The sequence below is a fragment of the Zeugodacus cucurbitae genome, chromosome 5, assembly GCF_028554725.1.
Source record: "Zeugodacus cucurbitae isolate PBARC_wt_2022May chromosome 5, idZeuCucr1.2, whole genome shotgun sequence".
In the NCBI taxonomy this organism is placed as follows: domain Eukaryota; kingdom Metazoa; phylum Arthropoda; class Insecta; order Diptera; family Tephritidae; genus Zeugodacus; species Zeugodacus cucurbitae.
In genome coordinates this window covers 61,954,699-61,977,642 of record NC_071670.1, presented here as the reverse complement: position 1 = coordinate 61,977,642, position 22,944 = coordinate 61,954,699, and the positions used below count along the sequence as shown (strand labels likewise).

The following is a 22,944-nucleotide window of genomic DNA, read 5'->3' as shown; positions in this document are numbered from 1 at the left end:
TATATATATATATATTTTTTTTTTAAATAATAGTACAAAATAATTTCCGTTAGCAAACCTTTGCAGCTTTTTATTTTAAATATATTGTATTTTTGTATTTTCTCAAAATTCATTAAATATTTATTTATGTGTATATGCATTTAATATTTAGCCAAAGGAATATTCACTCGTAACATGTCGTATTTAAAGTTATCTTCGCGTTGATGGGGGTAAATAGTGTAAATGTTTGGATAAATATTTTCATGTTCACATAAAACCAAAAACACGCATAAAACCTCTTATAATATTATACCAATGTTATTTCCGTAATAAATGCATTTTTAGTCTTCCATTGGTTCTTGCTGTTCATCATCTTGTTCATTTTGTTCAGTTGTAGCTGTTTCTGCCTGCTCGGTTTCAGTTTTGTTAACCTCACTTTTATCAACGGCTTCTTTGACCTTCTCAACGTCCTTACCAGCGTCCTTTGCTTTATCCTTTTCTTTATTCTTCTCTTTCTCTTTCTCCTTCTCCTTCTCTTTTTCTTTTTCTTTTTCCTTCTCCTTATCTTTGCTTGACTTGGTGCCTTCTTTAGTTTTGTCCTTTACATCCCTCTCTTTATCTTTATCCTTATCCTTATCAGCGTCTTTGTCGCGTGCGCTAAATATTTGAAATAATTTAAATATTAAAATTAATTGAAAAAAAAAACCGTTAATCCGCCGGATATATTACCTATCAGATTTATGATCCTTGTCTTTTTCACGACTGAAGAAGGGCGCTACACGACTGTAAATAAGCGAGAGTGTGCTATGCTGATCGCGATACTTGCGCTGCAATGAAAGAGGCGTTAAGTAAATACAAACTTTTATAAATATAATACCAATCTAACTCACATTCAGCGCGAATAAATCTTGATCTGCATCGGAGAGTTTACGTGTTAGACTTTTAACTTCCGACTGCAAGTCTTTGATTTTATTGCTCGACTTGGAATGATCGCGCTGCAAATCTGTGTTTTGCTTTCTGAGATCGTTATACAATTTCTCCAAATCGCCATAGTTCTTTTCGGTGCGTTTGATTTGATCCAACAATTTACCAACGTGTATGACAATGCCGTTATAGGTGACCAGGCCTAAGCAACAGAGAGAAAAACAAAAAATATATTTTTTTTTAATATTTACAAAGAAATGTATAACCTATAATATTATGTAATTACCATCACTATCATTCGTGTCGTTAGTGGAAACGATTGCGCTTTCCTCACTGCTAACCTCTTTCTCCTTATTCTGTATGTATATACAGTTGCCCTGTGCAATTCTCTTCAACTCCTCACTGGGTATATCATCTGCATCCTCAATTTTGGGTGGCGCTTCAGTGGACTCTTCCTTATCGGTGAGTTTTCTAAAAGTTGAAGATACATTAATTGCACAATTATTTAACACAATTATTTTAAACAAAATGCATACCGATAGTAAAATGATTGACGTATAGCGAGTTTTCCAAGCATGCGACGTATTTGGCCACGCGATAAATTCAAACCCAACACCGTGAATAAAGCCTCCAAATCTTTCTCAAATATATAGCCACAATGTGAGGTGTCAAAGTAGAGGAAAGACAGCAAAAGTTGTGGCTTCACCACAACCATTTTCTTGTCCGCAACATGCTCGCGCTCTCTCTCCTTGCCATTGGCGCCCGTCGACCTGTGTCTGCGTTCGCTATCAGCGTCATCGACAATACTACGTTTTGACGCCCTACGCTCCGATATGGATTTACCGCTGCTACCTTCAGCATTGGATTTGGCATCGACAGAGGTCTTTGACTCCTCATCGACTTCCATGGTTTGGCCATCATCCGTTTTATTGCCACCATTAGTGCTCTCCTCCGGTTTATCTTTGGCGCCTTCTGTGCTCTCGTTGTTTTCCTCCTTGTGAAGATACATCTCTTTATAGATATTGAAACCGAAGTCGCGCATTAACATTTCGTTAAACAACTCAGCGAAAATGGACACCTAGTTAGATTTTAAATGTAAAAAAAATATATAAAATTTATAGGTTATGTTAGTGGAAATTATCGATAATAGCTGCTAAATAAATTTTAATATTTATTAACATCAGACATAATGTCAATAAAAGGAAAAAATTTTATTGCTAAACATTACTGCGCCACCATAATCAGTTCCCACGACAGTCGGCTCTACGTAACCGAAGTGGACTCGGATTTTTATACGGCCAAATCTGCCAATTTAGATATCCACAGAATTATTTGCGGAATGTTTTCTACCGCATTAAAAACAATAACAACAACTGCTCATATACTAACCTCAAAGAAGCGCTCTTTTGTATCCGATGGTCCATAATCCAACAACACCGACAATGACATAATTGAGCAATCAAATTTCTCGCCTTTAACAGTTTTGCTGGGTTGCACAATGATGTGCTCTTTAGCTGGCAATTTATAACGGCGTGTTAAGCGATATTTCTCCTTTTCGTTCAACTCTCTGGGTGTTTCCTGTAAATAAACAATGTAGGTTAGGACGTTTGGAAAACAAAAACAAATATAATTAAATTAAGAAAAAAATAATTAATTTAGATTAAAAACTAATTTAATTAAAAAAATAATAATTAAATGAAAAAATAATTAAATAAAATTAAAAAAAAAAGTAAATTAATAAATAAATTAAAATTAATAAAAAATAATTTAATTAAATTAAAAAAAATAAATTCATAAAAAATAATTACGTTTAAAAATATTAGTAAAAAATTAAATTTATTTACATAATTTAATAAAAAATAATAAAAAAAAAATTGGAAAAATTATTAATATAAAAGTTATAATAGTAATATTATAAAAAATAATTAAAATGAAAGACAGAAAAAAATATTAATTAAAGAATATTATTAAGGTATTGTTTGAAAAAATAGCAAATAATTAAATTCATAAAAAATAATTAATAGAAAAGTAATAATAATAATATAGTAATATTATAAAAAATAATTAAGATGGAAAAATAATGTAATAAAAATATAACAGTAAAAATGAAAATAATAAATTAAATTAAAAAATATAATTATTGTATTGTTAAAAAAAAAGAAAAAACATTTGGAAAAAAAAATTAATAGTAAAGTAATAATTATATTATAAAAAAAATTAATAAATAAATTAAATAATAAAAGATAGATAAAATATATAACAAAATTAAACAAAAATAGTATTTCATCACTCACCTCCGGGTTTTTGCTGGAATCATATTCATCCAGTATAACAATGTCACTCATATCAACATCAATAACATCATTCCATTCCTCCTGTTCCTCATTCTCTTCATCCTTGGGCTTTTCATTTTCCTCTTCTTTCTGTACGACATCTTCAGTTTTAGTTTCGGCTTTCTTAGCACTAGCCTCGTCTTTTTTAACGGGCGTCGGTTGTGCTTTGGTCGGCTCAGGCTTTGGCGCTGTTTTCTTTGTAGCCTTATCCTCTGCCTTTTCGGTGGTTAGCGCCTTAGCTAGGCGTGCCATAATAATATTACGTGCACCTTAAAAGGCATACAAATTGTTAATAAATATAGAAAAATATTTATTTTTTGTTTTAATTATAAGCTACCTTTCGGTGATAGCTTGCGTGCGGCTAATTCATCGCGTATTTCCTGCACCTTCAACGACTTCAGGTCCAATTTGGAATAGTGTGTAGCTTCCGGTTGGTCATTCTGAAATCAGCGACAGTTATTAAACTGAAATGCGCAAGAATTCGTTCAAGAAACTTTTGTTTTTTTTTTTTTTTTGCTTGTTTGCAATTATACATATTCATATTTTTTTAAGCTAATATAAGTATTTGTTAACGATATACACATAAATATGCACAATTGGGGTCGGTCACAAGGTGTGTTGATTTACCGTTTGCAGATGACCAACAATTTGGTTGATATGTACTTTTTTATTTTTTTTTTTGTTTTGTTTTTTTTTTGCAATTTAATATATTCAAAGCGATATGAATATGAATTTCAATTTGTACAGAATCGGCGCATAAACTGTATGCGTGCTAACTAAACGGAGTGTGGTTCGGTTTTGAAAATCGGTCGTTAGGCTCAAAATAATATTATTCTGCTTTATAGCAAGTACCTGCTTGCTGACAACGGTACAAGTGTTTACAAAACTACATGCATAGGTAATGTAAAACTGCTTTGTCCTATTTTTGGTGTTCAACGACAAAGCGTATGTGGTCCAACTAACTATGCGCTGCAGCTGGATAACCAATTTTTCGTTTTATACGCGCTTTATAGGAAAGCAGGCATTGGAAAGCATAACCGAATATCAACGTACGTGTACAAAAACGGTAAACGACGAAACAAAAAAAAAAAAAAAGAATGGTTCAGTAGTACTACAACGGCATACATACAAAACATACTAAAGTATCGAGAAAAAAAGAACTTATTTCTGTTAATAACTTATAATTAGCATTTGCATGTGTGCATTTAGTTCATCACTGTGGTCGCCAACAGCGCTCATTTCTACCTCCTCTATAGTAATAACTTCCGCAGTAGTGTCCGCAGCACCAGCAGCAGCAGCATCGTCGTTTCCATTTGTTGTGGCAGTTGTTGTTGTTGTTTCCGCATCAGTTTCATTGTTGGCAGCATCCGCCTCACCCGTTGCAGCGGCAGCAGCTTCAGCATTTGCAGTGTCGGCATCACCAGCAGCAGCAGCATCTTCGCCATCACCATTCGATGTGGCATCAGCATTGTCATTATTCGTGGCACTTATTGGCGCGATGGCATTCTCCACAGCATTCTTGTAGACTTGACTCAATTCTTGCCATTGCGCTGCATTCGGCATGCAGGAATGCACGTCGGGCAAATAGATAACAACAGTTTCAATACGCGGTGGTGCGTCCTTCTTCTTGTGATCTTGACGATGATAGTGAAGCTCCACAAAGCGATACCTAAGCAAACAATATCGAACAAAGGAAAACCCCAAACGATATGACATCGTTAGTCAAGCGGCGTTTGATGAAGCCCACGGCAATCAATAGCAACAGCAGCAGCAGCGGCAGCGGCAGCGGCATCATTGATGATTTGTTGTTGGCATGTGTGTTGTGAGTGGTGTGTCATCAACAACAACAATGACGTACAGTTGTTGTTGGGTGTTGAGTTATCACATCGTACAACAATGAGAGAAATAACAAAATATCAGAGAAGGAACGCAGTTGCAATTAGCCAGCCATCGGTTCCAGTTAAGTTAACAAGCCGAGTGCATGCATTTTGGTTGATTTGTAGGTTTCGGTGCAGCACGATGATGTACGCATGTTGATGATATATGTTGTTCAGCCGATCCGTTGGTTTGTAGTTTGCCATCCAGCATGCAGTTTGTGAATTTGGTTTTTGTTTATATTTTTATTGTTATTGTATATAATGAGTGCAATCACCAGTGAAATGGTGAAGCAAAGCAGACGCATTTACGAAACATGGAAAAGAAAGAAAAAAATCATAAGGAATGTGGAAAATTTTTATGTGCACGAATTGTTGTTGTTTTTTTAGGTTATTTAATTTGTTTTTTTTTTTTTTGGTTTTTGTAATGAGAGTAGGGAAACGTGGTTTACAAACGCGAAAGATATATGTATTGACATTAGGATATAAATTTGGTATTCGTTGCAATAAATTTTGTACACCTTTGCTGTAAAGAATTATACTTTGTTAATAATAAATACAATAAGTTCAAATTACTACATTATATATGTATGTCACAACATAGTTTTAAGCAGAGTCATATTGGCCATTTAATTGTACTAAATAAAAAAAAAAAAACACGTGAACTAAAAGTTAGTGAAAACTTTTCAACGCAAATATTTCGTTTACAAGTATTTTAGTTGTGTAGATAGTAGAGACCTAACCAAGTCTATAGTTGTTTGGCACGAAATATGAGTAATTGTATACTGACATATTGTATGCTTGTAACATGCTCTCGCTTATATAGTATATTACTGATTTAATATTCAATTTAATAAACGAAAAATAATAATCCTAATAATAATATTAACTAATATTTATCGTACCCTATTGAATATGATGTACTACTAATCAAGCAATATATAGTGTAAATAACATAAATCCGGAAGCAAATTGCTTTTTATGCTAAATTTCAGGGGACATAACCTTAAAAAAGAAATAAACTATTTAAAATGTCTGCGATGCCAGTTATAGCAACTCGTGTTTTTTTTATTTGTTTATTTATTTACAAGAGAAATAAGTACTTCACAAAATTTAAAACGCTGGCTACGGAGGCCTTCGACTCGTGCTATGCCGAGAAACGCTTCCTACTGAAATTTTCGTCTAAATTACTTGTCACAAACACACTGAAGACATAAAAACTGGAAATTGGAATATTGTGAAGCATTAAAAATAATTTAGCAGCCTAAAACAATCTTTTGTAAACTGCCAATCGAACTGCAGGAGTTCTCTAAAGGATATTTTGTATACTTGAATATACGTTCTCTTTGAAATTGGCTATTTTGCAAAACGCGCTTGACAGCTATGAAATAGTAAGAATGAAATACATATTATTTTAAATAACTAAATAAATTAAAAAAAATGCTTTACAAACTTTGCTTCAGTTAATATTTGCTTTCGAAAAACTGCCAACAACTCCTATACTACATAAATATTTTCCACAACATGGTAAACTTTCTCGACATACTTAATTTCGAACGTGAATTCGATACAATTCAGTACACTTTAAAAATATCTGCAAATACATACCATTGCGTGCATTGCGATAGATCGACGCCAGTCAAAGCTTTGCAAGTACGTATAGCTGTACGTATTAATACCGCCGGATCCTTATCGGGATTCTCACCATCGAGCGAGGGACTCCATGGCCCACCAATGGCCATAGGTTCATTACGTCCCCTAGTACCTACGAGGAAACTAATCAAACGCGATGGATGCACTGTACTATGTTCGTTGTCGTTCTCGTCATCGTCAAAGCATTTCTGATAAAGTTCGGCGATCGGTGGACAGGCCATTAGCATAACCTTAGCTGAATATAAATAATCTGCATCAGATGGTTCGGGTATATCGTCCTCCATGCGATGCATTATATGAAACTGGCATGGACGGCATAGTGAGAAAGCATTTTCAGGTGTGAAAACTTTAGGCCACAAGATGTTAGCATGAAAGAAGTCCGATGGAATGTACAGTTTTGTGTAACGTTGACGTAGTTCTTGCAAATCGGCCGAATTACTGCAAATAAGCAATTAATAATTAAGTGAACAGTTCTTTAGCGAATATAATGCTATCTTTTTGTGTGTAACTTACTAGGCTAGTAAATTTGTAGGTATTTGCACCATATAACGGCGAATAGCACGTGTACGTCGTCCCTTCACTGGTGGACGATGTGGACTGCGTTCAACACGATCACCACGGTCTCTATCACGTTCTCGTTCGCGTTCACGTTCCTTTTCTCGCTCCTTTTCACGTTCACGCTCGCGTTCGCGATCTCTACGTTCCAAAGCGTGATCAGGCTTGCCATCTGGGCGTGCACGATCTCTTTCGCGTTCATGTTCACGATCTCTATCATGTGCGCGTCCTATGCCTGACATGGTGCGTTCACGACTTCTTTCGTTATCTTCACGTCGACGTTTTCGATCTCTTTCCAACTGCATAAGGGAAAAATTTAATTTAATTTTAATAAATATTTTTTTTTTTTATTTTATATCCACTTACATCTTCGCTGTCACGGCCGCGAATATTGCGATCACGTTCTCGTCGGTCTCGGTCTCGATCATTCCTTCTTTCACCACGCATAGGGGACGGATGCCGTGGTGAACCATGTCGTTGTTGTAACTGCATCTGCGCCAGTTGGTATTCATTCGGTGGTGGCACAGCATTATAACCGCTTCCGCTTCTACCGCCACCGCCGCTTCCCATTAAAGGTGGCAGTTGTTGAGTTTGGTGCGACATGTTACCACTGTGGGAATATTCATTATATATTATATCTGTTTCATTTGCGTTTTGAAAATAAATAATGATTAACTTACCCCATTAGTTGTAACAACGTTGCATTCCACTTAAATTGTCCAGTTGTTGAATAGGATGCTTCAAACATTACGCGATCACCCAATTTCGGTATGGCGCCCTTACAAGCATTACGATAGAAGAAGACTTCATCATTGATAAGTCCACATTCGTTATTGATTTTTGTTACGGTGCCTATAGAGTTGGTCATAGTTTGGCCACCGGCATTGGGTTGCTGAAATGCAACTGGGTTCAAAGTTGTCGCCCGCTGTTGAGGGTAGGCTACAGAGGGTGCACCGCCGCCACCACTACCACCTTGCGAAAAAATGGCCGAGTGTCCGAAAGCAGATTGTGAAGGAGCATGCTGTTGCTGCATAAACATTCCACCTTGATTAGCACCTCCCTGATAAAAACCGCCTTTTCGCTGCCAAGGCTGATTTTGTTGGCCACCGTAAGACATTTTTCTGTCTTTTTCAAAGCAATTATTATTCGCAAAAATTAAAGTTTTATCGTTGAAATTACACGCTTATACACTTTTCTTGCTATGCCGATAATTGCAGTTGTCAAACTCGACAGGGTGTTGTCTTGCAAAACTCAGTATTGCATTAACATTGTAGTATTTCTGTTAAGGGTATTCACAACTTTGGCTTCTATGCACTGTGCAGTTGATCAAATATTATGGGCTGTGAATGACTTTTGTGAAAGTATATATGTATATATTTTATGTAATTTTTAAATTAGTGAATATTTGAATTCTTAGCAATCAGGTGTAATATGCGTTTAAAAAAATTAATAATAAGTGAAAAGTTTAAAATAATTTTGTAAATAAATTGATTGGTTACCGAGATAAAAATTTCGAAGGAGTAAAAGAAAGAATATATGTATTATTTTTTTAATTTCTGAGTATCATGTTCAGAACTTTCGAGAAGCGAGTAAATTTCATATGTTCAAAAATCGTAAATATTGCTCGATATCAAGCAATATCTCTCATGAATCATGCTCTGAACGATGTGTTATGGAAAGACCACCATTGTATCAAAATAAATACCTGTCAATTCAATTTATTCAAAATTTCTAGTTATCAGCTTGAGAACAAAAGTAATCGCACCATTGTTACCGGATGTCCGGTGGTAACAAACAAAAGGTACCTTTGTAATTTTAGTAGCGGATCCTCAAGACTAAATTACAAGCCAACAGCTCGCGATGAAACTATTGGTTGGTAAAGAAGCCATTTGCAAAGCTTTCGAGGAACCTGAGAAGTCAAGATGGAACTTAAATATAATAGGAATATAAATTTGATTATGTCAGAAGTTATCCAATAAAATTATATAATACCAACACAGTGATAATGATCATAACAGATACCTTAGATTTTCAGGAAACATCAATCAAATAGAAAGTCGTTCAGAATAAAATAAAAATCAACAATTGAAGAATTTACATTCAAGTCAAGAATTTACATTTATCATAATTTTTATCGCAAAATTTTCAGTCAATAAAATATGACTCGTCAGCGTAGAGAAGTCAAGTATTTTGCAACTAGTAAGATGATATACAAACATACACACATAGCATATAAATAATAGAGACATGTTGCTAAATATTTGCAGGTGAAAATAATCCACCCAGCAGCATTGAGCAGATCGTTGTCTTCATCAGCCACATATTGATAATACTAACCTTTCCGATCTCCATATTTCTCTCTTTGATCGTCTTATCCGAATATCAAAGGGCGGTCATATTCCGATGTGGACGTCTCAGGTATTGATAAACGCAAACCGTTATTTTTATAAGTTATCAGTGACATAATTGCATACTTACAGACGTGGCGGACCACGCGGTCCCGGTCTGGTCTTTAGAATACCATGTGTAGATTTCTGCGTAAAAGTTGATTTGCGTACGACCTCGTACGATGTGCCGGCGCAGGAAATACTTACAAAAGATCACGTGACAATTAGTCTGGACGCAGCGGTTTACTATCGCATTTTCGATCCCCTACTGGCGGTAATACAAGTGGAGAACGTGCATTTAGCCACTCGCATGTTGGCGCAAGCGACGCTGCGGAATATAGCCGGACAGAGGCACGTAATGGAATTGATGTCTGAGAAGGATTCGGTCTCGATGGCACTGGCGGCGTTATTGAAAAGCGCTTCAGCACCGTGGGGAGTATATGTTGAGCGTGTTGAAATGTGAGTTTTTTTAGATTTTTCACAGTCATATAAGTTCTAAATATAATTATTTGTATTATATATCGAAATGCATTTGCAGCAAAGATGTACGCTTGCCACTACAATTGCAACGTGCCATGGCCGCTGAAGCCGAAGCCATACGTGAAGCGAAAGCAAAAGTGGTTTCCGCCGAAGGTGAATTAAATGCCTCGAAATCTTTGAAGGCCGCTTCCGATGTTATTGCCTCCAATCCCGTCGCGCTTCAGGCACGATCACACCTATTCAAACATCTGAATACTTTTAATATCACTTTTATGATCATCTTATATATAGCTGCGCTATTTGCAAACCCTAAGTCTCATATCGGGTGATCAAAATAAAAATATCATATTTCCATTCCCCGTGAATTTGATAAGACAACTAATGCTGAGCAAATTTAATGAACCTAGTGCGTCAAGCTCATCCAAAAAGAGACTTTCAAGCAACCCAAAGGACGAAATCGGTACAGGATTTACTTTATTGCTAAACATTTTCAATGTCATTGACTAATTTATTTAATATCAAACAGAAATTAACCGTGATGTGGACGAAGCTCTCGAGGAAGCATATAGGGTTTTGGACAGCAGAAGAAGAATATCACAAGAACAATAAATAATTGTTGCTGTCTAATAGTAATATTTTAATCTTTGTATATTCTCGACAGGGTTTTGAAATTATTCGTAATATGTGTACAAATGTTTATAAGCGTTTTTTAATAAAGAACTTTTTAAAAATGATTTATTTTTTGTTTTAGTTTTCTACAAAACAACTAAACTATTGATTGTAGTTGATATAGTATGTACTTGGACTTAGGGCTGCAGCCCGCACATTATTAGATGGATGTACACCATGATAGTAAGACCAATTATCACATACGGAGCAGTGGCATGGGCTGACAAGGCTTCCCTCTCTGTAGTGAAGCTAAAGCTGGCCAAACTGCAAAGGCTGGCCTGTGTTTGCATATGCGGAGCGATGAGGACATGTCCCACAGCAGCGATGGAGGCTATCCTAAACCTCACCCCACTGCACTTTGTGATCAAGCACTGCGCCGACCAGACCATTCTGCAAATTACAGCGGACGGTTATGGTAAAGGTAAAGTAATATCATCCAGGAACATGATGGAGATTGGCGAGCGACTTCCTCTAGCACTCCTTCCTAGAGATCATACCATCCGAGAAACAAACTTCACTAGGATATTCGAGATCGAGAGGAAAAATTGACAACTGGAACAGTCAGGCCTTTGAGGCTTTATTGGGTAACAATATACTGCATTGGTATACTGACGGTTCCAAAACGTCTAATGGCATAGGTGCGGGAATAACAGGCCCTCGCACTAAACTCTCTGTGCCACTGGGTGCTTTTCCTAGCATTTTCCAGGCAGAAGTTTATGCAATATACCGGTGCGCTTAAATAAACATTCAGCGTAGGTAACATAACGAGAGAATTGCTATCATGAGCGATAGCCAGGCGGCACTAAAAGCGCTTTCCTCATACGAAACGAAGTCCCGCCTGGTTAGAGAGTGCATGGATAGACTAAATTATCTATCATCGTGCAACAAAGTTCACCTCATTTGGGTGCCGGGACATAAGGGGATAGAAGGTAGAAATTGCAGACGAGCTCACTCGTACAGCTGCTGCAACTATACCGACCGGGCCAGAACCCTTCCTGGCAGTGGGCCCCCACACTATCCGGGATATGTTTCGGGCAGAGGAAAAAAGAGTTAGGGAGGAGCATTGGCGTCACTCAGCTGGTTTGCGTCAATCAAAAGGCCTATTGGGAGGTTATAACACCAGAAGATTCAAGTGCTTAATTAACCTCCCAAGGTGCAAACTAAGAGTATTGGTTGGTATATACACGGGCCACTCACTGTAAGCTCAGGACACATTTCAATAATCTGGGCTTGGTCTCGTCGCGGACCTGTCGCTTCTGTGACATGGAGGACGAAACTCCCCTGCACTTACTGCTGGAATGTGCAGCGCTTCACAGAAGCAGGAGCAAAAGTTTAGGATATATCATCCCAATAGAGGGGCGCATCGTCTCGCTAAGTCCTAATACTATCCTGGAATTTTTCAGGGTACTGGGTCTTATGGAGTCGCTGTAGACTTGGAGAGGGCACAATAGACCACTGGTCGTGGTGCTTACCTCAAATTCATTATCTATCTATCTATCTAGTATGTACTTCCATACTTATTTTAGATCAATGTATAGATATTTTTAAACTCTTTCAGCATTTTGAACAGCATATACAAGTTTTTCCCTTATCAGTTGTTTGTAACATCTAAAACTAATCGAGATAGATATATAGTAATATACAAACTACAAAAATTTCAAAGTCGGGCTCTGATAATGAACGAGGTCAAGACGAAATAACTTCTGTCATCAAACAAACAGTCGACGCATTCGCGACTTGGTTCTCGGTTCACTGTTGGCAGTCATAACTTTGAAGTTGTAGATAATTTCGTCTATCTTGGATCCAATAACAATATCAGCCTTAACATCCAACGCAGTATCACTCTTGCCAACAACTGCTATTTGGAGTGAGTGGGCAACTGAAAAGTAAAGTCTCCCTCCCATGATACGACACTAAGAGTTTCGAGAGAATAGTTTTGCGGAAGATTTATGGTTCTTTGAACATTGGAACGATGAGCTGCATGAGTTATTCGACGATATTGACATTCATCGAATAAAAAGAATGAACGAAAATGCTTCAGCTCTGAAAGTGTTCGATGCAGTACCCGCTGGTGAAAGTCGAGGAAGAGGAAAACCTCCACTCCGTTGGAAGGACTAGGAGGAGAAGGACCTGGCTTCACTTGACATTACCAATAGGAGTTAAACTGCCAAAAGAAGAAATGAATGGCGCGCTGTTGTGGACTCGGCTATAACCGCGTATGCCGTGGACATGACAGTCAAGAAGAAGATGAATAAAAAGACAGCGGTCACACTAGCTAGGTCATATTGTCCGAATGGACGAAAGCACTCCAGCTTTAACGCAATATTTGACGCCTACTCGCGGTTAGAAGCAGAGAAAGAGGAAAAGATCCACTCCTTTGGAAAAAACAGGTGGTGGAGGACCTGGCTGCACTTGGTAACACCAATTGGCGCCAAATAGCGAAAGGGAAAAGTGAAAGAAGAAGAATATCAGAATGTCGAGTCTAGTTATAAGTACGTCGCAGAAGTATGGCGCTATATGACTGTAAATGAACGAGAGTATATTGTATGAATTCTCATGAACAATCTTCTCTTTGAATAGTATGTTATGAAAAGATCGTAAACAGAACTTATATTTAAAAGCCTTTTCTCAAATCCAGATGTGTTCTGCGTTTTGTTTAAGTTGCGCTCAAAGCAATTGTTTCGTCGCCTGAAAAAAAGAGTATGGCAATCCAAAATATTGTCCCGTTTGATAGAAGATCAAAATAACATAAAAAAACATTTCACTTGACAAATGAATAAAACAAATTTTGTATAAATTTACATATCAGTCTAAATACAAAATTTCTAGTTATGAACGATAGTAATCGCGCCGATGTTACCGGACGTCCGGTGGTAACAAGTAAGTACCCTAGTAATAATAGTGTATGAGCTTCAAAAATAAATTAAAGCTTATTTTAGCCGAGAATCAAGCCACTAGTATAATCGAAAAAATTGCATTTGTGAGTTCGTTCATTTTGTTTTTAGTGTTGTTTCCGATTTCCATATTCGTCTGTCTGGTTGTGATGGTGGAATTCCAACGTGCTGTTGTGTTCCGTTTGGGACGCTTAAGGTAACCGTTGTTCTCAAATGCTTACAAATAAATACATGATTTAAGGATTTATCTCTATATGCATGCAGGAAAGGTGGTGCACGCGGTCCGGGTATATTTTTCATATTACCCTGCATAGATAATATCGTCACTGTCGATTTGCGTACGGCTGCAATTGATGTGCGGCCGCAGGAGGTGCTTACAAAAGATTCAGTGACAGTGACACTTGACGCTGTCATCTACTACAGAATACAGGATCCGCTACGCGCGGTAATACAGGTGGCAAATGTTATGTCCTCGACTATGCTCTTAGCACAGACGACGCTACGAAATGTTGCCGGCACAAAAATGTTGATGGAACTGTTGGCCGATAAAGAGTCCATTTCCAAAGCTATCGAGGATATTTTGGATATTGCAACCGATCCTTGGGGTGTCAAGGTGGAACTGGTTGAAATGTAACTATACCGTGTAACTGTAGTTAAGCGAATAACATAATTTTGTACTTTCCTTGTTTCGCTGTTTCGCTCTTTACAGCAAAGACGTTCGCCTTCCCTTTTCGCTGCAACGCGCTATGGCCGCCGAAGCGGAGGCGACACGTGAGGCCAAAGCAAAAATTGTAGCTGCTGAAGGTGAATACAAAGCGTCGGCTGCGCTGAAGCAAGCTTCCGATATAATCGGAGTGAATCCAATTGCATTACAGGTATTTCGATTTGTACTTCTAACGAAATGGAACTAATTTTTTATTTTGTTTGTTTAGTTGAGATATCTGCAAACAATGAACACAATTGCGGCGGAACACAATACCACAATCATATTTCCGTTTCCGATTGAGCTCATGGACATTTAAGTATGTTAATTGAAGTATGGAACGAGGTGATATGTAATGATGTATATAATGTATGTGCGAGTATATTAAATGTGAAGTGAAACTAGTGAAGGACTTTTTAATCCTTGTGGCGAAAGTGAAAGCACTCGACAACGGAACTTTTAACTAATGAACGTTACTTATGACAGAACGATCACAGAAATCCCACATCGATTGTAGAGATCTTTCCATAAATTACTCCAACTGCTGATTTTGGTAATTTGATCACAAGCGAATAAAACGTTCAGACATCTGAATAGTCTTAATCTCTCCTCTGACCTTATTGAAATCGATACTCACGTTCTGACGGACGGACCGGAAGAAACTGAAATGAGTGAGACCATAGATCTAATGGGGGTTTTCAAATTATCACTAGCCAAACTAAAAATTTCTGGTGAATCACGAAGTCATATCACCCCTTTCTTATCAGTATTGGCAAATAGTCGCTGTCATCAGCGATCTTCCGAAGTTAAGCACCAACCGACAGTCATGATGATAAATCACCTAAAGTAAACTCGACAACGACTTTTTAAACATCTCAACAACCATAACCACATTTCAACTGGAAATGCCTCCAAATTTTTTTTTCGATTTCCGGTAATACTTTTTGCGTTCTACACTCTTTTTCATACTCTCGCAACAAAGTTGCTAGAGAGTATTATAGTTTTGTTCACATAACACCTAAAACCAAATATAACACCCAAAACAAAACGAGTTAGATATAGGGTTATATATACCGAAGTGATCAGGGTGAAGAGTGGAGTTCAAATCCGAATGTCTGTCTGTCCGTCCGTCTGTGCAAGCTGTAACTTGAGTACAAATTAAGATATCTTGATGAAACTTGGCACACTTATTTCCTGGTACCATAGGAAGTTTGCTTTGGATGTAATTTTTTTGGGGAGGTGGGCGTGACCCCGCCCCCAAATATGTTTTTTGTACATATCTCGCAAACCAATAGAGCTATATAAACCAAACTTTCTGCAATCATTTTTTTTAGCCACTTCTTAATACAGTCCAAAAATGAAAGAAATCGGATAATAACCACGCCCACCTCCCATACAAAGATTAGGTAAAAATTATTAAAAGTGGGTTAACTCACTAATGAAAAATGTCAGAAACACTTAATTTCACATAAAAAATGGCAGATGGAAGCTGCACTCAGATTTTTTTACAAAATGGAAATGGGTCAAAAACCATATCTCAGGAACTACTCGACCGATTTCAATGAAACTTGGTTTGTAATAGTTTCCTTACATCCCACTGATATGTTGTGAAAATAGTCCAAATCGGTTCACAACCACGCCTACTTCCTATATACCAGAACTTTGAAGACGATCTGAATCGTTAACTTTACAATATATAAAGTAAGCACTAGTGATAAGAGATATCTAAGATATCGGTGCAGAACTTTGCACAAATACTATGTTTATAGTGTGGCAGCCCCATTCTAAAAATCGCCGAAATTGGACCATAGGTTTTTAAGACCCCATATATCGAACACGAGGACCTCGGTGCTTCTAACCTAATATTATGGTTTCCAACTTTCAATGGACTTTATACAATATATATGACGAATATGTGGGTCAAATTGTGTATTATATAATATTAATTAAGTTAAAAAAAAAACAAATTGCGAGAGTATAAAATGTTCGGTTACACCCGAACTTAGGCCTTCCTTACTTGTTTCCTTATCGTTTAAGATTAAATTAGGGGATTACTAGGGGTAAGTTTATAATTAGCCATCTAAAACTCATTTCACTCTAGTTCAATCCCTTTGAAACAGTCTGTCTGACTGTCCTTCCTTGTCCCTAACCTAAAAATGTAAACAAACCTAAGATTGATTTGGTGCCGGTATAACGTTTAAAATGTGAGAGAATTTATTCATGTTATTTTAGTTATAATGGTGGCTTGGTGCCCGAAATTGTTGAAATCCCCTAACCACTAGGTTAAATGGAATCGTTTTTGGAAAGTCAGCTAATACAGTTTAAGCATTAGCAATGGCTGGCAGTATATTTTCGTATATCCGGATACCCTCCAAATAGGTGTCTGCCTGCAAGTACTCATCATTAGCATGTAGCCGAATCGGTGTATGCGCCATTGGAGAGAAGCCCAAAGCGGGTATATTCATTTGACGCACGTAACGGCTATCAGTGACGCCGGGTAGCACTGTAGGGCGTATTTTCAAATCACTGCAAAATATTTCAATTAATTACATTAAATAAATAATAAATACTTTTCTGCAAACTTGTGCTTACAGTTTTCTCAACGCATTTTGCATAGCAACCCAAAAGGGGTTAGTATCATTTATAACAGTGGCCGGCGTCTTCTTGTCTTGCGTAGGGAACTTGATTGCAATATCACCGCCAGCTTCTTCACACCAATCTTTGAGCTATGATTATAAAAAATAATTAAATTTTTTTTTTTTATTTTCATCATTAGAACAAACCTGCTGTTGTAGTGCCTCCAAATCTTCATCGATACTCAAGCGTAGATCGAAAGTTGCTTCAATCACAGGCGGTACAACATTGTTCTGCAGCCCACCCTTGACTACTGTCAAATTAACGGTGCTCACATTACCAAGATCCAAAGTTGGATCGCTCTCTAAGAGATCTTCTGCCTTCTTTCTTAGCGCCAACATTTTACCGAGAATATATTGGAATTTTTCAGCCGCTGTATTCTTATGCAATAGCGAACCATGCCCCGTTGTGCCGCTGATAGTGAAATGCACGTCTAATGTAAGAGGGGGAATAAATAATAGTATTATAAAATAATAAATTATAATACCTACACCATATGGTCTTTTCCGCATAGTATACTTTATACTCATCGTTTACAGTCGGCGCACCTTCGTCTAAGCAAAAACCGACATTCAATTTACAAAAACTATCCGTTGGTACGAAACTTTTCATACCGAGAACGCCACTTATTTCCTCATCTAAGATATTTGCAAAATTTAAGGCGTTCAAGTAACCTTTTCATCCAAAAATAAGCTTCTTACCAGGCACAAAAGTGACGTGTATAGTACGCTTGAATGTGGCGCCCTTCTTTTTAAGCGCTCGTATCGCTGCCAGATATTGCATGCCCACACATTTCATATCCTGTGAACCGCGTGCAAATATGCGTCCTTCCTCGTCCATTTCGGCAGCAAATGGTGGATGCGTCCATTTTTCCGGATAGACCGGCACCACATCCATATGCGAATTGAGCATTATCGTTGGCAGTTCAGGTTCTTGTCCCAGCCATGTCATAACAAGTATGGGCTTGTTGGGACCGCCGGGGTAGTATATTTCTACGGGTAGTTCTAAATCTCTGGCCTGTCTTTGTAAAAACTCCAGACATGGTGCTATTTTTTATGAAAAAAAATTTTAAAATTTAAAACAAAAATATTTTATATTAAACTTGCTGTAATCAATGTCCGGATGTACGCTCGGTATCCGCAAATATTCGCGAAATAATTGTATCTCCTTATTGTGCTCCCAGTCACTCATAATTTCAAGTTTGCCGATTCGCTTATATTTAAATATTATAAATATGTTTATTAAAATATGTAAGAAAGACTCTTAAGAAAGACCACCAGGCCAGTGCGTTCTACTAAAACTGTTTTTCATTTTAAAGTACTTCTGATTATATATCAATGCAGATAGCAGAGAATTGAGTACATGTATTGACTCACATATATTTTGTAGAAACAATTGAAATTTATCGATAACAATATAATATAATCGATACCAATGACTTTTGTTATAATGTTTAATGTAAAAATATTTCGTGGCTACATAAAAATCAAATAAGCTTGTGAAAGACTGTCGTCTAGATAAATTGTAAATACCAGTCTTTTTTTTTTCAAAGTAGTTCGAACTTTCGAGCAAATGTTGTAGTAAATTTTAGAACACCAATAGCTAGCAATCTAGTGATTTCAATTTTTACTGTATGGAAGGTAAATAAAAGTGCTGAGGCGTATAACAAATCTGTGGTAATTGATTTATAGAGTAGTTTGAATTTTGTTCGAATATATACATTCGATTTTGTTAAGTAGCGTAAAAAAGTGTTACGACCGTTTTTAAATACAGTGGAACTTCTCTAATTCGAATCACCACAATCCATAAAAAAATTTCGAGTTATAGAATTTTTTTAAAACATACTATTTTTCAAAATGCTGTAAAATATAGATTTACCCACAGTTTTAGTTATTTACTTCGAAAAAATTTTATTAAAATACATTAAAAACTTTATTTCGTAATTTTGCTTTTTTCACTTTGCTTAGCTCTTGACGTCCAAGCCTTTCTTATACGGTTTATGAAATCTATAAGTGTAATATGATATTTTTTTCGCCTCCATACGAATATAGGGAGTCCATTGAAATTGTTCCTTGGTAGTAAAATTTTAAATTTTTGTATTATACCCTTGTCGATTTATGGAAGGAAATTTGTATGAAATTTGGCTTCTATTGCCAATTTAAGATTTCGAGTTATGGAGAACTTCGAGTTATAGAAGTTTGAGTTATGGAAGATCCACTGTAATTAAAATTTTATTAAAAATCAACAAAAAAATATTTCAAATACAAAAATAGACAATTTTTATCGAAAACTTTTTCGTTCGATAAATGATTTATCGATATACAAACTCATTCAATGTCAGCGCTATCACTTTTGATTTGCATTTGTGCTTAGAACGTTATTTTTAACTGTTGATAAGCAACGAATTGCATATTGCTGTTGCTTTGTAATCCGTAGTTAAACAAATATATACTATTTTTTTATCTATGGAACTTATCACTATCCTCATATCATCATAAACAGGAATAAACAATGCATAAAATATAAAATCTGTAGACATTCAAAGTTTGTAATTAGACTTAATGAGATGCATTTATTATATATGCATACATACATATAATACAGTTTATTTTACTAAAGTTGTGTATCTTTGTGAAGTTGTTTAAGTACAAGGTTCCGAATCTAACACCGGATTTCTTAGAAGAGTGAAGCAAGGTGAAGAAAGTATTGGAAGGTTTAGTTTAAAAAGCCAGAAATATACTCAAATACATATATAATTAAAACGGCGAAAGCTTTCATTTGATGTTCTTAGAGAGATCTTTCGATACTAGATGAAGTTAATGGAGAATAGATGACCCTACCGTTAGTTCCACTTTTTCACCACTTTTCTAATATGAGGTGGATTCAAAAAATAAATGGAACAAGAATCATGTATATCAACATAATAAAGAAATGTGTACAATTGAACTCTGCAAAGCCAGGAAATTTAGAATTTTGAAATTCCCGTTATTTTTTGAACATACCTCATATAGTCAACAATGAGACCTGGTGTTCAATATTTTAATCTTAGTTAGTTATTTTATCAGCCTAGAACATGCACTTGGGATAATCTTGCAAAAAAGAAAAATCCAAACATTTCTAATATAAAATTTACACCGTGATATCAATTAAAAAAAGTATTTTTTATTTTATTTTTAAACATTAGCAACAGCCGTTATAACGTTTTTATAAATTTCAATGCCTTTTAAGTAGACATCCGCTTGCAGAAATTCATCGTGATCATGCAACAACACGGGTGTATTATTTATGGGTGAAAACCCGATAGCGGGTATGCCTAGACCGCGTATATAAAAGCTATCAGTGCCTGCGGGAAATACAAGTGGTTGGATTTTGAGGTTTCTAAAATATGAAAAAATAGAAATTTACACTTTCTTCATTTTAATTAAACATTTTGCAGACTTACAAATCTTTTATAGTTTTCTCAAATGCTACCCAGTACGGATTGGTATTATCAATTTTTGTAGCTTCAACCTTGGGTTCATTTTGCTCATACACAATTTCCACACCGCCGCCAGCTTCTGCGCACCACGCTTTGAGCTTTAAGACGAGAAATTCGTAAAATCAAGAGATTTTAAATTTTGGAACATAACCTCACAACTATTATCGGCTTACCTTTCTATCAAATACATCGTGTTCCACATTCAATGCCAAACGCATATCAAACACCGCTTCAATTGTCGGTGGCACCACATTACTTTGTACACCACCCTTAAGAACGGTCAAATTGATGGTGGTGACATCGCCAAGCTGCAAAGTTGGATCTTTATCTAGACGCTCGACTTCGTGTTGTCTAAATTCGAACAATTTATTCATAATATAGTTGAGTTTCTCGCCAACAGTATTCTTGTGCAACAACGAACCGTGTCCAGCAGTGCCGCTAATAATAAAATGCACGTCTAAAAGATCATAATATTAAAAAAATTAAAAAATGTATGAAATATTTTTGCATTGGGTATAACTCACGCCAAAGACTTCTTTCCGCATAGAAAACTGGAAATGTTGCGTCGACTGAAGCAATGCCTTCATCGAAACAGAAACCAACATTTAAGTTTTTGAACTCTGCGGACTGCACAAAGGCCTTCATACCCATTGGACCACTGGTTTCCTCGTCTGTAAAGTGTATGCAATTTCAACATAGTTCAATACCATTTTCATTTTACGGTTTTTACGAACCCGGCAAAAATGTCACGTGTACGGTGCGTTTCAAGCTCACGCCGTTTTTACGCAACACCCGTATCGCTGCCAGATATTGCATGGCCACACATTTCATGTCCTGTGAACCGCGCGCAAATATACGACCCTCCTCATCGATTTCAGCAGCGAAGGGTGGATGGGTCCATTTGTCGGGATAAACTGGCACCACATCCATGTGTGAGTTCAACATAATTGTCGGTAGTTCCGGTTGTTGTCCCACCCATGTAATTACGACAACTGGCTTGTCTACACTGCCGGGATGATACACCGCAATTGGCAAGCCTAACTCCTTCGCCTGCTTTTTAAGAAAATCCACCGTCGGTGCTGTAAACAAATATTTTTTTGGGTTATCAGCTTATTATGTGTGCTATTATTTTTAGATCTGATAAACGGTGGTACAATTTCGGTTACATGTTTTTTTTAGCAAATTGGTTAAGGATATGTCGAAGTTTACAATTGAAATGTCAGATGGCGCGTTTGCCAGCACTAAAAGGGTGTAAACCCATAAAGATAAATAAAAGTATTTGTAGTAAGTCCTTCTTAGATTATAAAAATTGTGGAACACATGGCTTAATGGTTGAAGTAACTGACCGATTATGAACAAAGGATATCCAAATAAGGAAAGTAATTTAACAAATTTTATTTCAATTAGTTTTTTATACCCACCATAGTCTATATCCGGATGTACACTTGGTATACGCAGATATTCACGAAATATTTCGATCTCTTCATTATCTTTCCAAGCGCTCATTTCAACAACACACTGCAGTTATAATTTCTCACTAGAAAAACACTTATCGCTTAAGATGAAAATTGTGCTGTTACAAATTCACTTGCATAGAATAAGAAGAAATCAAATAATAATTTTATAATTGTTATAACATTCAAGTTATCAGTAAATATAAAAATATTTTTTTTTAATTGTTTGCAATTTTTGCTCTTTAAAGCTTCCACTCTTACTAAAGAACTGTTTTCTTATCTGTATTATTATCTTTATGATAGAATTCTCACATTCGAAAGAATTCAAGTTGAACACTCACAAAATTCAAATGCATTGAATAAAATTACTCAACTATGTCCCGTTGGAGAGAACCTTGAATACTGAGTAGTTGTGCCGATTTGTTTGAATATTTATGCAAATTGATACGAAATTGTTGAAGCGTTGACCACTGCAAAATCGAGCAAAGAGTGTATTTGTGTATGTAAATTTATAGGTAAAGAACTAGCAACCACATCTATTTTTATTCGACCACAATACAGTTGTGGTTTGTTCAGAAAATAACGGGAATTTTAAAATTTCAAGGGTTTGGAGAGACCAAGTGTCAAAAAAAAAAATTGTCGCTAAATTAGACGCGTTTTTATGAGCTTGGCGATTTTCGCTTGTTAAAAACTCACACTTCGTTGCTTTGTGACTTTTTACTTTTATTTCTAAAAATAAAGAAAACCTTAAAGACCTGTCGTTTGTCTGTAAATACGAGAAATCGCTGAAATAGCCAAAGACTATCACAAAAATCGAGTTTGAGAAGTTCTTCGGCAATTGGAGGAAGCGATGGGATAATTGCATTGTATCGAGTGAGGGGTATTTTAAAGCCGACAACATTAATGTTGACAAGGCAAAATTACCGT

General features: G+C 36.3%; 5 protein-coding genes across 9 annotated transcripts; 2 read left to right on the top strand and 3 right to left on the bottom strand.

Moving 5' to 3' along the window:
* Positions 1-40: 40 nt before the first annotated feature.
* On the bottom strand, positions 41-8,556 carry LOC105208899 (cell division cycle and apoptosis regulator protein 1). The gene is made up of 13 exons (XM_011178987.3): positions 7,999-8,556; positions 7,685-7,928; positions 7,277-7,617; positions 6,719-7,201; positions 4,482-4,905; positions 3,574-3,676; positions 3,198-3,505; positions 2,293-2,481; positions 1,440-1,981; positions 1,190-1,374; positions 870-1,105; positions 709-806; positions 41-636 (listed from the first exon to the last, which is right to left on the bottom strand). Exons 1-13 carry the CDS (start codon positions 8,433-8,435, stop codon positions 321-323), a joined length of 3,906 nt encoding a protein of 1,301 aa, XP_011177289.2. The 5' UTR covers positions 8,436-8,556; the 3' UTR covers positions 41-320.
* A 489-nt stretch (positions 8,557-9,045) lies between these two features.
* Positions 9,046-10,919, top strand: LOC105208901 (band 7 protein AGAP004871). The gene is made up of 6 exons (XM_011178990.3): positions 9,046-9,517; positions 9,586-9,736; positions 9,799-10,164; positions 10,244-10,409; positions 10,477-10,645; positions 10,712-10,919. Exons 1-6 carry the CDS (start codon positions 9,478-9,480, stop codon positions 10,792-10,794), a joined length of 975 nt encoding a protein of 324 aa, XP_011177292.2. The 5' UTR covers positions 9,046-9,477; the 3' UTR covers positions 10,795-10,919.
* A 2,596-nt stretch (positions 10,920-13,515) lies between these two features.
* On the top strand, positions 13,516-14,855 carry LOC105208900 (stomatin). 2 transcript variants are annotated; one of them, XM_011178989.3, is made up of 5 exons: positions 13,516-13,734; positions 13,860-13,944; positions 14,013-14,378; positions 14,458-14,623; positions 14,681-14,855. In XM_011178989.3, the coding sequence occupies exons 1-5, from the start codon at positions 13,686-13,688 to the stop codon at positions 14,768-14,770; spliced, it is 756 nt and encodes a 251-aa protein (XP_011177291.1). In that variant the 5' UTR covers positions 13,516-13,685; the 3' UTR covers positions 14,771-14,855. The 2 variants fall into 2 exon arrangements, with proteins under 2 accessions (XP_011177291.1, XP_011177290.1); XM_011178988.3 differs by having other exon boundaries at positions 13,523-13,734; positions 13,794-13,944.
* A 1,787-nt stretch (positions 14,856-16,642) lies between these two features.
* On the bottom strand, positions 16,643-18,392 carry LOC105208902 (aminoacylase-1). Its single transcript, XM_011178991.3, has 6 exons — positions 18,192-18,392; positions 17,787-18,131; positions 17,577-17,723; positions 17,235-17,518; positions 17,044-17,177; positions 16,643-16,977 (listed from the first exon to the last, which is right to left on the bottom strand). Exons 1-6 carry the CDS (start codon positions 18,274-18,276, stop codon positions 16,773-16,775), a joined length of 1,200 nt encoding a protein of 399 aa, XP_011177293.2. The 5' UTR covers positions 18,277-18,392; the 3' UTR covers positions 16,643-16,772.
* Positions 18,393-20,227: 1,835 nt separating this feature from the next.
* On the bottom strand, positions 20,228-22,423 carry LOC105208903 (aminoacylase-1). Of its 4 annotated transcripts, none has more exons than XM_054231252.1 (7): positions 22,359-22,423; positions 21,985-22,100; positions 21,298-21,642; positions 21,088-21,234; positions 20,737-21,020; positions 20,528-20,661; positions 20,228-20,463 (listed from the first exon to the last, which is right to left on the bottom strand). In XM_054231252.1, exons 2-7 carry the CDS (start codon positions 22,067-22,069, stop codon positions 20,259-20,261), a joined length of 1,200 nt encoding a protein of 399 aa, XP_054087227.1. In that variant the 5' UTR covers positions 22,070-22,100; positions 22,359-22,423; the 3' UTR covers positions 20,228-20,258. The 4 variants fall into 4 exon arrangements, with proteins under 4 accessions (XP_054087227.1, XP_011177297.1, XP_011177295.1 ...); XM_011178995.3 differs by having other exon boundaries at positions 21,985-22,118; positions 22,359-22,412; XM_011178993.3 differs by having other exon boundaries at positions 21,985-22,150; positions 22,359-22,373.
* Between the last annotated feature and the right edge of the window lie 521 nt (positions 22,424-22,944).

Excerpts from the sequence above, each read along its gene's own strand:
- LOC105208899 (XM_011178987.3), bottom strand. The coding sequence starts at position 8,435 with ATGTCTTACGGTGGCCAACAAAATCAGCCTTGGCAGCGAAAAGGCGGT. Across the intron at positions 4,906-6,718 it reads CTATCGCAATGCACGCAATG|GTATCGCTTTGTGGAGCTTC; the intron begins GTATGTATTTGC and ends TTGTTTGCTTAG. Across the intron at positions 1,982-2,292 it reads CAAAAGAGCGCTTCTTTGAG|GTGTCCATTTTCGCTGAGTT; the intron begins GTTAGTATATGA and ends AAATCTAACTAG.
- LOC105208901 (XM_011178990.3), top strand. The coding sequence starts at position 9,478 with ATGACTCGTCAGCGTAGAGAAGTCAAGTATTTTGCAACTA. Across the intron at positions 9,518-9,585 it reads AGTCAAGTATTTTGCAACTA|GTGAAAATAATCCACCCAGC; the intron begins GTAAGATGATAT and ends AAATATTTGCAG. Across the intron at positions 9,737-9,798 it reads TTCCGATGTGGACGTCTCAG|ACGTGGCGGACCACGCGGTC; the intron begins GTATTGATAAAC and ends GCATACTTACAG.
- LOC105208900 (XM_011178988.3), top strand. The coding sequence starts at position 13,686 with ATGAACGATAGTAATCGCGCCGATGTTACCGGACGTCCGGTGGTAACA. Across the intron at positions 13,735-13,793 it reads CGGACGTCCGGTGGTAACAA|CCGAGAATCAAGCCACTAGT; the intron begins GTAAGTACCCTA and ends AGCTTATTTTAG. Across the intron at positions 13,945-14,012 it reads TTCCGTTTGGGACGCTTAAG|GAAAGGTGGTGCACGCGGTC; the intron begins GTAACCGTTGTT and ends ATATGCATGCAG.
- LOC105208902 (XM_011178991.3), bottom strand. The coding sequence starts at position 18,276 with ATGAGTGACTGGGAGCACAATAAGGAGATACAATTATTTCGCGAATAT. Across the intron at positions 18,132-18,191 it reads ACATCCGGACATTGATTACA|CACCATGTCTGGAGTTTTTA; the intron begins GCAAGTTTAATA and ends CATAAAAAATAG. Across the intron at positions 17,724-17,786 it reads ACACGTCACTTTTGTGCCTG|ATGAGGAAATAAGTGGCGTT; the intron begins GTAAGAAGCTTA and ends CAAATATCTTAG.
- LOC105208903 (XM_054231252.1), bottom strand. The coding sequence starts at position 22,069 with ATGAGCGCTTGGAAAGATAATGAAGAGATCGAAATATTTCGTGAATAT. Across the intron at positions 21,643-21,984 it reads ACATCCGGATATAGACTATG|CACCGACGGTGGATTTTCTT; the intron begins GTGGGTATAAAA and ends ATTTGTTTACAG. Across the intron at positions 21,235-21,297 it reads ACACGTGACATTTTTGCCGG|ACGAGGAAACCAGTGGTCCA; the intron begins GTTCGTAAAAAC and ends TACACTTTACAG.